Raw genomic sequence first — 18303 nt, forward strand, 5'->3', positions numbered from 1 at the left:
AAGGACTCCCTATTCCAGATTATAATGTCAAGAAAAATGGTTAAAACCTCTTATTGTTATGGTTAAAACCTAACAAAAGAGGTTAGAACCTCTTTTTGTTAGGCGTAACTGATTGGAATCAATAATCTCTTCTTCCACGAGTCTTTGGTTTGATTACTGTCAACGCAAGAATATAAAAAAAATGGTCCGTTTAAGTTTCAGAAATATTTTTTCATCTTGAATAATCAATCATAGCTTTTGCATACCCTGAAAAAAATCTTTTCAATTTTTTTCTTAGAAATACAATGTTTTAGAAGTGCACGAAACATTTCTAGCATTCTTTAAAATAATTCTGATTCATAATGTAGAATTTTGACTCATAGATGGCTCTATAACAGGAAAAGAATGGGATACATGCAAGTACAGTAGTGTGTGTATCTCGGTCCTGTTCCAAGCCCATCAAGTCTCAATTCTCTTAAGTGAGACATTCTTTATTCTTTAACAAAGATTCTTTCACAAAGATTTCAATTCTTTCGCTATATATTTTTTACTTAACCCAAAGATAGGTACAAAACCATGCAGAAGCTAAACGATTTATGCATCGAAATCGCCAGGTACAGAAAACAAAAATATATCGCGGTTGCAATAAAATACATAAACATATAATAAATATAATACGGAGTTGTTTTGAATTAACTTCATGTTAATTAACATTCTAACTTATGCGGAGAAACTCGACTTCAACACGCTATCTGGCGCTGAAGTCTCTGTATTGTCACATGTTTGTGTATCAGAGATCGTCTTCTTCTCGAGTTGCAAGTACCCTATTATGAATACTAACAACGTAGTTGCTATATTATATTGGTGTACAGTACATGTGGGAAAACTTTTGGATAATGACTCTAATCATGGAAAAAGGAAGCAATATACAAAATTAGGTGCAAATCACTTTTTGCAACGTGTTTCTTTGTTTATGGTAGCTAATTAAAGCACATATCGGGTATCAGCACATATCTAGGTATTAAAAGCTGCTAAGCCAGAAATAATTTTCTGATTTTTAATTTTTATCATTCAATTATTTAATTTATATTGATATTTATTATAGTTATTTTAAATTTCATTAGAATTTGTAAAATTCTCTTTTATATTTTCTAATAAGTGGCCTCAAAATTATTCGAAAAAAATCCTTACAACAAATATTTACATGACGTGTTGAAGATTTGGTGTGTTGGTTAAAAATACCTCAACAGGTTTCAAAATAGTTAAAAATTGAAATCACGAAAAGTGCGTGTTTAAAAGTCTCACGCATTGTAAATGTCAGAAATATTTCTGGTATCATTTGCGCTGTAAAGGTCGAAGATTGAGTGTGGCAGACGATGTTAAGTACAGATTCTCAAGAAATTACTAAACTAAAAGAAGATTATGTCCTACGAAAAAAAAACGAAAACAAAATTCGAATTTCACAATACAATTTTGAAAATAAGGATGAAATACACATTTTCTTATTACTGTTCAGTATTTCTAAATATATAATTAAGAGGTGAAAAATTTGTAAGAATCTAGAAGCAATTTTCCAGTTTTTAGGAGTTTTTGGATTCGAAAAGAAGTAAAAAAAATCTGTAATCCATAAAGTTGCAGTTTGTATGGATGATTTTAGGACAATAAAGCAATGCAATTAGGCTAGCGGAGACACACATGAGAGTACATGGATAAATTTTACCCGTAAAACAATATTAGGAAGCAAGAAGACCAAGTACCTCACGTCCTAAAACAATTGCAATGTCAACGTTTTGATGATAACAGGATAGCTTTTCATATTGCTGTTGTTGTAGAATAGCGAACTGAATGATGATAATAAAATATTATATTTGAACACAGCACTGTTGTGAATTCAAGTTTAAATCAAAGAAAATTAATAGTCCCTAATATTTTGTAATAAACGCTAAGAAAAGTAATGGAATTGACTATCTCTGCTATGGCTATCCTGATTCATTGCTTTAGTTGTAGAATAGGAATAAAAATAATAATTTTGGCAAGATATTTCACAAGGGCAAAGCACTTGAGGGGTTTCTGCTGTTGTTCGAAGTGAATTGGAAATGATGACAATAAATCATAGTTAGCGAAAAGAGTTGAGATACAAGGTTATTGTGGTAAAAGCAATAGGAATTTATTCATTTTTATTGCGTCGATCGGGATTTATTGCTGGAGTTCTCTAGTTTCACAATAGCAAATTCGAAAACATACCATTCGGACATAGCTTTAATGCATTCATGTTTTATTGAATGGTAAATAATGACACTGAATCGAAATTTGACAGAATTGCTGAAACATCAGATCACTGTGACTTAAGGCTACTAAATCCATTCATTTCTACAATGTGGTACGGGTTTCAGATAAAACAATCGAGATTATTAAATACTTGTTTTGATTAATTTTGAAATAATGTATTTATAACCGCCGTTGAACAACCGATCCAATTTCTGAGTTTACGACTACCAATGTTCGACGCCGTAGCCTTGTAATTTTGAGCCCAATCCGAAAAATAAAGGTAACTCCTGGATCAAGTGTTTTATTTTATTTTATAGCCGTCGTTGAGCAGCCGACCACATTTTAAGTTTACGACTACTAATGTTCAACTCCGTATCCTTGTAATTTGACAATCCGGAAGACAATGGACCTCCTGGATCAAGTGTTATGAGAAATTAGCCTTCATGAAGGACTTTTTGATGGAACTATCTCTCATTTGCGTTGTACGGTGAGGAGAACCACGAAAACCATCCACTATTAGCCTGTCGGTTAGGGGACTCTAACCCATGATCCATCTATTACTGAGGATATTATCGCCATCACTGTGGTCAGTGCGAGTCGAGTGAGAATTAGAATCAACCAGCCATTGCTGGGATTTGAACCCGGTTCACCTCATAGGAATGGATCAAGGAGATTAGCAAAGTGCGTTACATGGTGAGGAGAACCACAATAACTACTCCTGACAATAAGGGGACTCTAACCCATGATCCGTCTACGACAGAGGATATTTTTCCGCTGCACTGTGGTCGGTGAGAGTCGGGTGCAGAATTCGTATCAACCAGCTATCGATGGGATTCGAACCTGATATATCTTGTTAGGAGGCGAACGCAATATTTTATGAGCCACCACGGATCGAAATGATGTGTTGCTGCATTTGGTGATTACAAATGAATTGCTGAAAAGTTTTGTTCGAGATTATGTCCAAATTTACTTCAAAAAGCAAAATCATTTATTGGGGTCAAATTAAAACGTGAGTTTGGACGAGGCAGGGTTTGGCTTGTTGATATTTAGTTTTTCTTCATTTTAATGCCTCTTTTTTGGAATCCAACAATTTATTTTTATTAGCTGTTGTTAGTTAGAAACTTATTAAGGAGTTTAGAAAATATTTGTTTATAAAAAGTAGAACTTCATAATAGTTTTTCTTTTTTTTCTTCTTTGAAGTCGAAGAAAAATACTTGAACTCCTTTTTTTTCAAACTATGCTAATATGCTGTACATTGTCTAACTTTAAAAAAAAATCAAAAGCATAAATAACAAGAATTATTATACTTCTGTATGTTTTGAACTATTAAAAATGTGTCGGCGAAAATGGTTAAATAGCTATTTAGTTGCCATTTTATCATATTCAACCAAAACAGGTAAATAACCATAAAAACGATGATATTCAAACTGTTAAGTGAGAGAAAAAATGTTTTTTATTACTTTTTCCTCTTATGGTAAAATACAGAATTCTAGCCGCGCCAATTATGCTCACTTTATAAAGTCATTTTGTTTAGTGCAGCTGGATACATGCTGTAGGTGTAGCTGAGGGCTAATCGGTCAATCTCGTGACGAGCTGACCAGGGGTTCGAATTCCAGCCTTGATATTACAATATTTCTTTCATTCCTTCAATGTATAAAGAGTTTCCAGTGCCCTGCACTCTTCAATAGGTGACCCCGAACTCTACTATCTACTCTATATACTATACTATACTACTATATACTATATACTCTATATACTATCGAAACTATCATTCACGCATAAATGGAGCAATATCCGCACAGCTCCAATGACCGTTTAATTTTTATGGTTTAGAAACTATGCTAGTCATAACTCATTACAATACCATATAGTTTTATATTCACGGTTTCTCAACCGTACCTGTTGTAAATGGTTTCAAAACCGTACATTTAGAAATTGTTCTTAACCGTAAATTTCATGGTTAATCGGATGGACAGACTGCTGTCGGTTATTTGACCGTAATTTCAAAATGAGAATTCTAACAGTGTGTGAGTACACATATCCAAAATATAAATGCTGAAATTTGACAACAATCAAGAGCTTAAAAATAATTATAAGATAATATAACTCAGATGCTTTTAATAGTCTTTTAATCCAAACATCTTGGCAACAAAGTTTTGAGTTAAAAAAATTCAAAAAAAACTCATTAAACTTTCCGGTTGTAATCAACAAATGCGGAAAAGATCTGGGTTACATTTTTTCCGCTTACAAGGTGATGAAAATTTTATTATTAAATGCTACCAAAGTGTGATGTTATCAATGTTTATTCTTTCAAATTTTTTTTCTTTTCTTTTCAGTTAAAAAATTTATAGGGCGTAACTCACAGTGCAAGTGGCTTTTAAACATGCTTTTTTTGTCTTCGCTATTGTTCCAATATAAAATACATTGAATTCGAATAGCTTAACTGAATTTTGTAAAGAGCCTTTATGTGCATTATTTTGAGAATTTTTTTGGGCTTTTATGAATTCATAATTATAAATTATATCATATTTTTGTTTTATAAGGGATATGGTTTTATTACGAAGACAATTTTTTTTAAGTCATTTATATAGTCATAGTCTGTATAGTCATAGCTGAATAATAAGATTATAAAGAAATTAAATATTAAGAATTTAATATTTTTAATTTAACACTGTCAAGTTTTATAGTAATGATTAGTAAAACTTTTGTATAAATTTACTGCAATTTGTTAAGATGAATTCCATATTCATGTGTGTTTATAAAAAACATTATAACAATAATAGTAATTTTCAATAAAAACAAAAAAATATATTGTTTCTTTTTTTTTGTAGATAAAAATACATATTTCTTTTTAAACCAGAAGAAAAATGTTTCTTTTTAAATGAATTTTAGTATTAAAATGAATGTAATTGAATAAATAAATCAAAGAAATAGTTGTTTCAGATCTCTGAAAGAAAAAAAACTGTAAGATTTTAAAATTGAATTAATGTTTTTCAAACTAAATTAAAATTATTGGTTTTAAATGATTATATTTAGTTAATGCAAATCGGTATTATTTTAACTATCAGTGTTTGTAAAGTGTTTTAAAATGTAAAAATCTGTAGAAATTATTAATTTATACTTTGTTAATAATGAACCCAAAATTTAAGTCATCCTAATTGTTTAAATATGGATTTCAAAATTTTAGTTCGAAAGCTAAACCTAATTTTAGTAGAACTTATATTTAATCTTTATATTCCTTGCAAAACTCATTCTTCAGTATCGAGAAAAACTACCCTTTATGGAGGAAATTTAGATGAAACTAACCCTGATTTGCGCTACATAGAGGAAAAAACCTCGAAACCATCCCACGATTAGCCCGACGGCAAGGAGATTCTAAACGATGATCCGTCCACTACTGAGAACATTTTACGCCAGCACTGTGATCGGTGCGAGCCGGGTGCAGTATTCGTAAAGACCAGCCATTGCTGGGATTCGAACCTTGTTCGCTTTATTGGAAGGCGAACACTCCATCCCCTGAGCCACCACTGCTCTTATTAATTCATTTTATATCCGTCGTTGAACAGCCGACCCAATTTTTTGGGTTTACGACTACTAATGTTCAACCCCGTAGCCTTGTAGTTTTGAACCAATCTAGAAGACAAGGAAACTCCTGGATCAGTACCCCCAGAGGTTTTGATTTGTTATGGGAGCATGGAGGACTTTGCAACTCAGCAGATTTAACGTGCATCAGTCACCATTTTCTACACGTCTCGGCCGGCTCGGAATCTCTTCGGCCGGCGGGGATCGAACCCACGAACTCTTGGACATGGGCCCAGTGCCCTATCAATCATGCTATCACGGCCCTCTTATTAATACATTTTATTTTATAACCGTCGTTGAACAGCCGACCCAATTTCATGGGTTTACGACTACTAACGTTCAACTCCGTAGCCTTGTAATTTTGAACCAATCCAAAAGACAAGGAAACTCCTGGATCAGTACCCCCAGAAGTATTGATTTGTTATGGGAACATGGAGGACTTTGAGACTCGACAGATTTAACGTGCATCAGTCACCATTTACTACACGGGGAGTCTTCGGCCGGCGAGGATCGAACCCACGACCTCTTGGACATGGGCCCAGTGCCCTATCAATCATGCTATCCCGGCCCTCTTATTAATTCATTAAATATTTTCAAAATAATTAATAAAATTTCAATTATCAAATATTTTAATTTCTTTATAAATTGATTTATCAAGTCTAGGGATTCCGCCAAAATATGATAAATTATTTAGGGTTCCATATCCGAAAAAAGTTGGTAACCTCGGGCTTAATGAAACCGACTACATTTATTTGCAACATTTTTTACCAATTTTGTAAAAAATGTAACTGTATTGTTTAGATTTGCAATTTATTTTAAAACACATGCTTTCAGACAAATAAAGAAAATCAAACGAAATTTAAATAATGGAAAGAATAATTTGTATAGCATTTAACAGATGACTGAGTTAAAGTAAACTCAATTCAGGAAGAGGGTAAGCGACGCTGAAGAAACGGTTCAGGAATTTAGCTTTGCTTAAGGGTATGTGTTACAAAACTGACAAATTGAAATTTAAATTTAGAATTTTTACCGAATCATAACGAACTTTAACTACCATGTCATAGACTTCTAGCCAAGCGTTTGAACTTTGTCTCAGACAAATGTGCTATGACTGACATTTAAAGATTCATTAAAATGTGAAGATGTCTCTCAGACGATAAATAAATAATGGTAGAATTTTTTGTATGATAATCGTTTGATAAGAACTAAATCCGGTTTCGATCAATTTGAATTTATTGGATCTTTTGCCTGTGTTAAATAGTAAAATCTATAGCACATGTAAAATTAATATTTTAAATTACACCACAATTAGAAATTTCTACTCAATTAAATTCAAATCTAATTATTTAATTACATATAATTAAAACATTTTTTAAATCATTGAATAATTTATGATCCATATTCAGTTAAATAATTACATATAGATTAAATAATCATATTAAATTCATGTATGTTATTTTATATCCATGATATAAATTTATCACTCACTACTGATATATGAAATATCATTAAGAGCTTATGGAATAATAATAAAATACTAAAATGGAATACAGTATTAGTAAATGTAGATTTAATAATCATTTTAAATTCGCATAAATTCTTTTAAATTCGTGTTATAAATTAATCACTCACTACTGATATATGAAATATCATTAAAGGCTTAGCGTTGACTATAATGGAATATANCATATGAAATATCATTGAAAGCTTAATGTTGAGTAAAATGGAACATAGTATCAGTAAATATAGATTTAATAATCATATTAAATTCATATAAGTTGTTTTAAATTCATGATATAGATTAATCTCTCACTACTGATATATGAAATATCATTAAAGGCTAAGCGTTGACTATAATGGAATATAGTATTATTAAACATAGATATAATAATCATATTAAATTCATGCAAGTTATTTTAAATTCATTATATAGATTAATCACTCACTACTGATATATAAAATATCATTAAAAGCTACATGTCGAGTAAAATGGAATATAGTATTAGTAAACATAGATATAATCATATTAAATTAATATAAGTTATTTTAAATCCGTGATATAAGTTATGATATATGAAATATCATTACTTATACTACACTTACTTACACTACTGATATATGAAATATCATTAAAAGTTTAGTGTTGAGTAAAATGGACTATCTTTTCACATTTTGATTTAAAATTTTAAAATATTTAAATCCTCAATCTTTTTCTAACAACTCTTTATTCTCCATTAAAATATATTTTTTCATGCTCTTTATTCTTTTTATTTAATCACATCATTATATTCTTTCATTATGTTTGAAAGATTTAAAGGAGAATTTAAAAGTATAACTCTGATTATGTAGAGAATGCGATAAACGAATATGTATGGTGATAAAATAAACTACGGTTTTACCATCTCAAAACGTCTTTTCTATAACCAAATTATTACCGTCTTACCTTTGTAAGAATTAAACTTCGTTGTTAATTTTCCGGAATTTTTTAAAAACATATAATTAAGAAACTGAAATAATGTGATATTTAATAAATTTAAATTTTATGCGTTTTACAAGTTCGTAATTAGCAAAGAATAATAGAAGAATAACAAAGAGTTAATTGGCAAAGAATATAATAGAAATTAGCAAAGATGGCTGATCATTCTGTCTATCGTACCCAATTTGACGTTATGATAAGATTTGTTTTTTTTTCACACAATAAACTAGTTTTTTCTTTATTTGATATAGAAATACATCTTAGCTGTATTTTTGAATCGAAGTTGTATAGTCAACGGTATGGAAGCATCTAAAATATTCATTTAGGGTTTTTAATATTTAAAAAAAAATTTATTTATAGGGGAATATTCAATTTAAAATACGCTTATTAATATTTTTTATATGAAATATTGCCTCTTAGATTATAGTTTTTCAAATAATTACCAATAAATTCAGCAGATAAAATGGTCAGTTTTAGCTTTATTGGTATGCTTCCCGCTCCCCTTAATGAATATGGAATTATTATTAATATTTTATAATATTCTGAAAACTACTTTATTTCATTTTTGTTTCTTTGAAATTAAACTTGCAGTGCCTGACATATTTTTTAAAAAACCCTTCAAAGGAAATGCCTTACATTATTAATATCAAAAACGTTTTAATCGCCTAAGATGTTTAATTTGTTTAAAAAGTGATCACTGTTAAAAATCTGACCACTGGCCAGGAGCAAAGTGTTTAAAAACCCCACAGTTAAAGATATATGTGAAAGAAGGCTCCAGGTTGTATTTTGACAGAATTTAAACAAACTAGTTCTCAAGAGCCGTGATGGCTCCAGGGATAGAGTGTTCGCCTTCCTGGTGAACCAAGTTCGAATCCCAGCGATGGCTAATCTATATGAATTTCGCATCCAGTGTGACCAACCACAGTGCATAATTATTCGTAAAATATCCTCAATTAAAGATGGATCATGGGTTAGAATCCCCTTGCCTACAGGCTGACCGTGGAGGTTTTTCGTGGTTTTCCTCACTATGTAACGTAAATGAGAATTAGTTCCCTCAAAGCGTCCTCCACGAAGGAAAATTTCTCCCAATACTTGATCCAGGCAATCCATTGTCTTTTGGATTGGGTTTTAAATTACGGAGTCGTAAATCCAAAAAAACTGGATCGGCTGTTCAACGACGATTATAAAATAAAATGTATAATAATCTCTTAAGTTTGCACGTTAGCCATTAAAAATCAAGATGATGCCTTACTTTATTCATTGTTTTCAATCATCAAAATTAATCCTCCAGCAGTCTAAGTCAATTCCATAAAAAACAGACAGATGTCTGTTAGCGTTTTTAGAGCTTTAGCGAAGTAAGTAAAATTAATTGATGTATGCCCTACTAACTCTCCTTAAAAAAACCAACAATAAAATACATATGGGGAGATTTTTGGGGTGCAAATGATGGTCGGGGAGCGATTGTCAGCAATTTTTCAATCGTTATTTGTTATATTTACTAGCCCTGTTATCTTTGCTCCATATCTTTGACAACTAAACAATTTGTCTAAAATTTATTCTTTCCTGTGATTAAAAGCTAAAAGTAAAAAGTATTTCCAATAAAATAACAAAATAATCTTCTTTCATGTTCCCGAAATAAACTTTTTTCAGCGAGCGCATTTAAATATTAAATAAACACCATGAAAAATGATTGTCCGTCCGAAAAAAAAAAATAGCCCGCGAGGAATCATCACGTTAAATTCAAATGTGTTTTCATCATGCGAAAACGGGCGTAGTGATGGATTAATGTATATGAAATTGAGGGGAAAATTACAAAAACAATGAACTCACATCATGGAGATGGCAGGCCGGGCGCGTTCCAGCCGGATGATTTCAGAACCTTATTTTCAGCTCTGATTGCTTCGCCTCAGACACTGACCACGGACGATTATTTACTTCATTGTCGCTACAGTCTTTACACGGGACAAGACGATGAAATTAAAGCCTGAAAACAAACAATGTCAATACCCTGTCCACTCGAGGAAATGTGACTTATAGATTTAATAAGTGTTGCTCTGCCGACATCGTTGCCCGAATGATTAATGTGCGACTGTTTTATTTGGAATTTCTTCCAAGACTTTTTTTTAAATGTTAATAAATGTATTTTTAGAGGATGAATTAAAAACATTAAAGCTAAGGAAATACGATAAGGCGTAACGTTAATTTTTTTTTTGGTTTATAAGGAAACTCAAAGTGGTTTAAAAAATGAAAGTCCGGTTGAATTGCGCAAAATAGAATTTCTTTCTCATGAAAAAGTTTCCTTTTACCCTTTTACGAAGCTGGTGGATATGATTTCGATATCGAGTTTGGAGCAAAAATCAAATATTTAATTTGCTGTGATGACTTCGATGTCAAATTATATTAAAAATTAAATAAGTAAAATCTCTGTATCACCTGTTTCGATTGATTTGACTCGATTTCAAGTTAGGGATTTTGGGGTTCCTATATTGGGGTTAGAAAACTGAATAAGTCGATAAAAAGGTATGTTTATTCAGAGAAAGTACGATTTTTGTGTCTGATTTCATAACCTAAACTATCGTATGCACTAAGTTATGAGCATATTTGAGGTAACCCCCTCATACCATTAAAAATTAAGTCGTAGAGCGTCAAGATTCGATCATTAGATCAAAAGTTATTCAAGATGGTCCGCTTTATATTTTGCCCACTGTACATTTCTCAAAGTACGGCGGAATGTACAAAAAATTTACACTGTACATTTCATATATATATATATTAAAGAGATGAAGAAAAAATATTGATAAATAGAATGTTTTTTAAAAAACAAAAATATTGAAAAAATTAAAAAGCCGTTAAACGAAATAAGGAAAAGATATAATATTGTCTCCAGCTCACACGATTATATCAGCAAAAAAGAGTACTTTCTAATTTTGTTTTAATATAGCTAAAGCATATTAATCATATGCACTAAGTTATCAGCATATTTGAGGTAACCCCCTCATACCATTAAAATTAAGTCGTAGAGTCGTTATTCAAGATGGTCCATTTTTTATTTTGAGGCACTATACATTTCTCAAAGGACGGCGAAATGTACAAAAATGTACACTGTGCATTTCATACATATATATTAAAGAGATGAAGAACAATTATTAATTAATAAAAATTTTTAAAAAGGAAAAATATTGAAAAATTAAAAGAAATTAAAAAGCCGGAAAACAGAATAAGGAGAAGATTTAATATTGTCATCAGCTCACACGATTATATCAGCAAAAAAGAGTGCTTTCTAATATTGTATTAATATAGCTAAAGCAAAACAAAATATATAAATATAATAGTGTGACGGATTTTTCCCCTTGTTTTCTTTACATTTTTAACTATATATATACCCATATAATATTAAATTAATACTGCAACTTTAAGTCTGTTATAACGAACATATGTGTTTAAATATTTGAGAGATATTTAAAAACTTTAGTTTTCAAAATTTCGTTTGGAATTTGTGTAAAACTGAAGTAAACAGAAAGAAATCAACGAACCGCTCTGAAAAACTCATTTAGGATTCCAAGATTTATTAAAACATTATTTCCTGACCCTATTTCGTGACTTGTAATCATTTTGTTACATATTTACTAGATTGTAATGCTTCATCACGAATTTTAAAGTGTTTAAGTTGCTTAATGATTCACATTATATGTTCAAAATCACGAAGTTTGAAGGAAAATAATCAATACTGATTTTTTTCCCATTAGACTTTTATTGATTATTGTTTCGATCAATGTGAATGTTATTTTCGTTCACGTTATTTCATTTTTATTGTTTCATCGAAAACATGTATCTAGAACAACACATTGATTTTTATGATTTTTTTTCCTGTCATGATGTTGTTTTTGCCAATCTCACTTATGCGGTTGTAATTTCAATATTATTAAAGAATGTAATAAAATTTTGATATACTTAAGTGATCTCATGTTTGTCATTTTTTATTAACGTTTAATAGAATCACTCACTTTTATGATGTTTAAAATTAATAAGATTGGGAACAATACAATGCTTTTGCATGAAGTTTCAAATTTTTTACTGTTTTGATGTTCTTGTTTTCGTCAATATCAATTACGCCGTTGTAATTTTTTTTGTCGAATGTAATAAAAACAATAATATATAAGTTCATTCTTATTTTTCTTCTTATTTATGTTTTATAGAATTATTTAATCTTATTTTATGTAAGTGCAATGAGACTTGGAGCAACAACTTCTTCAAAAAATTTTTTTATCTGTATACAGTCGAGTTATTCTTGTTTTTATTAATCTCAATAATACCGATGTTATTTCAATTTCACATCAAAGTATAACAAAACTAGAAAATTTTCAAATTTAGTCAAATTTTTAATTTTGATTTAAATTTTTTTTTTTTTAAATTTTTCAAGTTGTATTTTAATATATTTTAAAAGATTCTATATAATTTAATCATAATATTAGGATTGTTTTTAATATATTTTATAACATAATCATATTTTTTTAAATCTTATTTTTTAACAATCCTCCTATTCGTCATTGAATCTTTCATAAATTATAATCTTTTATAAATAATAATCTTTCATAAATAATAATCTTTCATAAATCATAATCTTCTATAAATCAGCACTTTATTATTAAAATATGGTTCCCTTACATAAGTTTAAAATTATATCAAACATAAATTTCAGGAATATAATCCTGAATTTTTTTTCACAAATCAACTCTTACTGTACCAAATATGTGGTTTTCTTAATAAATTTTAAAAGTACACGCGTAATTTATTTTAAAAGCGCATTCATAAATCAAATAAATATTATCTGTTACAGACGTTCGATTCTCTCATTAAAGTTCAATAAAGTATCGATCATCATAAAAAATGCTAAGAAAATATTTAAAATGCAAATAAACAGAAAAGATAAACACAAAACAAAAACAGATAAGATTTTTATAAATTTTTTTATGAAGATTAACATGTTTATTTAATGTTGGAACAATGCGAATTCTTTTTGAATGAAAGTACTTTCTAACAATACCCTTAAAATATGTTTTTTAAATAAATAAAATAACTTTTCAGCTTTTTATTTTCACAAAAAACATGATAACTGTATATTATTGATACATGATATATATTAGTTTTCACTTTGCACTGAGAAAGTTTAAAAATGTATTCTTGTTGAGGAGAGAAGCTAAGTATTTATGCTTTTCAACAAAACGTGGTACGCGATACATTTTTTAAAGTGTACTTCTATTGAAAGGAAGAACTACGCATTCACGTTTTTTAAACAAAAAACAATGCGCAATAATTACTTCAAAATATTTCATTATTGAAATGTGCTATCAAATATTTCTGCTTTTAAGCAAAAAGTTGAGAAAATATATATTTCATGATATATTCATATTTAGAGGAGGTATTCCGGCTTTTAAACAAAAAATTTTGAACAACAAACGTTTCAAAATATATTCACTTTGAAGAGAGAAACCAAATATTTCTGCTTTTCAACAGAAAGTTGTGAATGATAAATGTTTAAAAGTATATTCATATGAAACCAAGTATATGCAAGTATATTAGTTTTTCAACAAAAATTGTGGAAGATAAAAGTCAACTCTACATTCATAAATGAGTTTGTTGCTTTAAATTATATTTTCAGAATTTAGGAAAATCAATAGGAATATTTTTCTAAATGTGAAATAGTTTGGAAAATAATATAAGAAGCTCTGACATACATAATTAAAAAGTATATTTGTTATAAAATTTGTGAATTAAAAGGTTTGTTAAAAAATTAAGAAATTTATTGTACAGAGAGGAATTTATTTTGTATTTTGATGTAAAGAAACTGAAAGAGGTTAATTATTTTTTTTGGATGCTCTGTAGCAAAGCCTGTTCGTTTGGCTCATTTTTCTTAATTAAATGCTATACTTTTTTTAAAATACCTTTTTTTTAAAATTGCTGAAATAGTTTTTTTTTCTTTCCTTTTAATTAAACATTTTAAATTGGCAAAATTTCCGATGCAAATTTATATCACTTTAGTGATGGGTACTTTATTTTTTATCTCATTATTTTAGATACCTCAATATTACCTTACATTGATTAGAAGTGATTCAGTGCTTTAATATTGAACAATATCAACCTACGTTTAAAATCATAACTATTAATGAAAAAGATACAAAGTAATGAGTATTAATGTATCTGTTAAATCTAACTGCTACTGTACCTGTTAGTTTAGTATATGTCATTTATTATGGTATAAAGCAACAAACAGCATGTTCATGTGCCTCATTTCTCTGTTAATATAAATATCTATATTTAGCAGATTAACCAACAACTGTTACATATTGAGTTCTAAAACATTCATTATTCTTTTTTAGGTATAAGGAAAAGGGCTATGGCCATGGTTGGTAAATGAAAAGCCCTGCTTAAAGTTGTATTGTAACCTCATATACCTGTGAATAGAAGATACCTGTGAATCGAAGATCACTGTTCCTCTACATTTTGTGGAGCTTGATGCCAAAACGGCGTACTAAAAGAAATTTCGTGGTCTCCCAACTACGAATGTGCTTAAAAATAAACTGTAATTCCGTGCTGTGTACGGAAAACTGTGCTTGCCTGGGGAAAGCACTGAATCTTTTCTGTGAAGAGACATGTGAATGAATTCAAACAAGTTTCGACATTGTTACAAAAGGGGGATTATAGTTATACACAAATTGGAATTTTTAGTTATTGTAACTGTACCTTATATATTCATGATAATTAAGAATTTAAAAAAAAATATTTGATTTCATATTAAGTACTTAAATTTAAAAAACGCACAATTTTGAAGTTTTTATTTTTACTGTATATTTAAAAAAAACAAATAGTTTATTAAAATGGTGAAATACTTGTTTTATATACAAAAAAATTTGTTTTTAACAATGTCATTAACAATGTGTTTTATCATAATTAACCTATAAGGATATGTGAAAATGCTACTGTAGGAATTCTTTTTAATACATTTTTTATTAGAGGAATGTTTTAATATATCATAAAATATTGCATAATGTTACATTTAATTTATAACTTAATTAATAGCAGTATGTTGTTGCATTTTAGGAAGTGATTGTGTTATGGAAGGGTGAAAAAATTAAAATATGGAATATAATTAAAAAAAAACGTCAAAAATTATAGATTTTGAAACAATAACGTATAAATATACTTCAATAGCAAATATAATGTATTAAGTTTTTAAAAAAATAAAATGTAAAATAAAATTAATATTTTTTGTTAAAACAGACTTACAGTTTATGAAAGTATTGTTCCAGAATTTTATAAATTGTTTTTCATTAAATTTTTTATTCTTTATAACGAGAGAAATGTTACATAATATTGCTGAAATGCAATTTCGAAATGTGAAAATATTTTAAATAGAAAGTTAAATGGGGATATGAATGTGCAGTCAAAAGTTGCGTTAAATATATTTAATTAAAAAGAAAATAACATGTAAAATTGGGTATCTTGCATAAACTGGGAAGTTCTAATTACTAGGGTTATATTATTAATGTTGATGATATTATTGCATTGGCTATTGATATTGATGATGTTATTGTATAAATCATTGATATTAGTGATATTATTGTATAGTTTTTTTTCACGAGTACTTATTTTTTTCTCTTAGATTGGTATGAAATTTAAAATAATTTGCAAAGTATTAAATCAGCCGATATTGAAAAAATAAATGTTTCTTTCCGCATTTTAGCACTCAAATATTCATACACTCAAAACAGTTACAGCTGTTTGAAAATTATCTTTCTATTAGTCGGGTTGGGTAACATTTGGCTTTTGGATCATACTAGATAGGTAAAAATTTGCTAACATCTTTTCGATCAATATTTCAAGAAACTTCTTTTTAAAAAGCTTTAAATAGTTTCTAAAAAAAAAGTTTAAATAACTACAATTAAGGTATAAATGACTTTAAAATTATTGATTTGCACAAATTAACAAAATCAGAATTATAAATTCAATATTTATCAATATTTTGCAAAATATGAGTATCCCATATCCATTAGTAGATGATAAATATAATAAAGGGCATAACAATAAGGGTATAAAGATATAATAAGGGTAATTAGAGACAGAAGAAATAAGAAACATTTTTCTAATACGATACATTTCTCTAATACGTACGATAGATAATTTTAAATAAAACAATTAAAAAAAATCCTTATTGAATTATTTAAAGTTCCACTCTAAAAAGTCTTATGCTTTAAAAATTTGTTAGAACATAATTGCATTCGTGGTAAGGGGGAAAAAATTACTTAATCTCATTTAAAAATAATAATGCTCAAAAAACCAATAACTATCGAAATTTTTAATGCATCTTTGATATGAGGAAATATAGAATTTATATAGTATACCGAAATGAGAAATTTTGTTAGTTCATTTAAATTCTGGCATGTAGCTATTATAGCTACAAGTAAAAATACCAATAATTATAAAAATTAGTTATAAAAGTTTAATAGAACAATTAAATAATTAAGAAATTTTACATGTTTTAGGTAATTATTCTGTTTTTATTTTTAAAAGTAAACATATATGAAATAAATCACTGAACTAAAATAAAAATTCTTATTTCTCCATTTGTCTTTAATTGCCCTAATTTTTCCTAGTCAAAAATTATGCCCAGAGAGTAAACAATGCTAACCCAAATTAAGCTAATCATTAAAATTAATTAAAGTATTATAAGATATCATCTCTGTTTTTCCTTCACGAAGCTTCAGTGTATAATCAGTTGAAAATGAAAAGAATCAAAGTTAATTAATTTTGTATTGAGGAGAAATTTATTACCAAAAAATATTTAAGTTTAAAAACTGTTTATTGATTTATATACAGTACATTTTTTGTATTGTATCTTTTTGTAATTGGTAACAAAGTGAGCATATATTATTAAAAATAAATTACTGACTTATATATAAGTTTAAGTTTAGTTCCAAGACGAAAATTTATCGATTGTCTTTTGCCAGACTATGCAGTATTTAATGACGGTTACTTATTTTTAGGGCGACTGATTGTACTTATTTTAAGACAGTACTTATTTTTAAATTAGCAATTTAATATTTGAAACAGAAATAAACTTTTATTCCATTAAAGACTTTTAAAAAATATATGTCTTTATACTATATACGTGTAAAAACTGTTAGAAAAACTAATCCAAAAAAGTTAATGGCAAAGTCTTATAACGGTAGTTTCAAAACCTGGTCATAGTAGCTCTTTCGAAATTAATCGATGTTGCTACACTTAATTAAGTACTATAAAGAAACACTTATAAATTGTTGATATAACAAAAGCTGATACCATTAAAAATAATTTCATTGTATTTTAGCAAATTTTTACTATCAAGTTCAATGGATTTTACTTCTCTTGTTTGCACACATTTAACTATCTTAAATTTATTTAAATTCTAAAAAAGGAGTGGTCTTATTCACATTATATTGAAAAACGTTTAAAGCATTTATATGAAATAGAGAGAAATTTGTTTGCTGTACTTCTTTTCTCATCTTTTGTAAATATATTTCCTTTTTAATAAATGTTATTTTTTGTATGTATATGATATATTTCTTTCGTACTGTCTATACACAAACATGCTCCCACAATATATTTTCAATATGTCTTAAGGAAATTACTAAAAATTTAGATCTTCTGGCGTATGAGAACTTTATAATGAAAGGTTATGACAATAATAAAACAAATAATTAAAAAATAAATGTATAGTAATGATTGCGTGTTAATGAACAAATTCTTGTACTAACAATAATTTCAATTTTTAAGGAAAAACATACTTGAAGAATATCATTAAGTTATACATTTATTTATTTGAAATATTTTACACTTAAACCGTTCTGAATATGCGTTCTTCGTACTTGGTAAAATAAGTCTTAAATAATTACTGAATCGTTATTTTTTAACATTACGTAATCATGTACATAACTGAAAGCACACTTACATCTAGATAATTA

The 18303-nt window shown here is 28.3% G+C and overlaps 1 protein-coding gene across 1 annotated transcript in view; it reads left to right on the top strand.

The window, feature by feature from the left end:
* LOC107437842 (zinc finger protein 512B) overlaps positions 1–17888 on the top strand; it is a 49911-nt gene extending 32023 nt beyond the window's left edge. Inside the window, exon 3 of the mRNA XM_016049968.4 lies at positions 14683–17888. Within this exon, the coding sequence (XP_015905454.2) occupies positions 14683–14716 (34 nt within the window). The 3' untranslated portion in view covers positions 14717–17888. The remainder of the gene's footprint in view (positions 1–14682) is intronic.
* Positions 17889–18303: the final 415 nt, after the last annotated feature.

Source organism: Parasteatoda tepidariorum, chromosome 9 (assembly GCF_043381705.1).
Source record: "Parasteatoda tepidariorum isolate YZ-2023 chromosome 9, CAS_Ptep_4.0, whole genome shotgun sequence".
Taxonomy (NCBI): domain Eukaryota; kingdom Metazoa; phylum Arthropoda; class Arachnida; order Araneae; family Theridiidae; genus Parasteatoda; species Parasteatoda tepidariorum.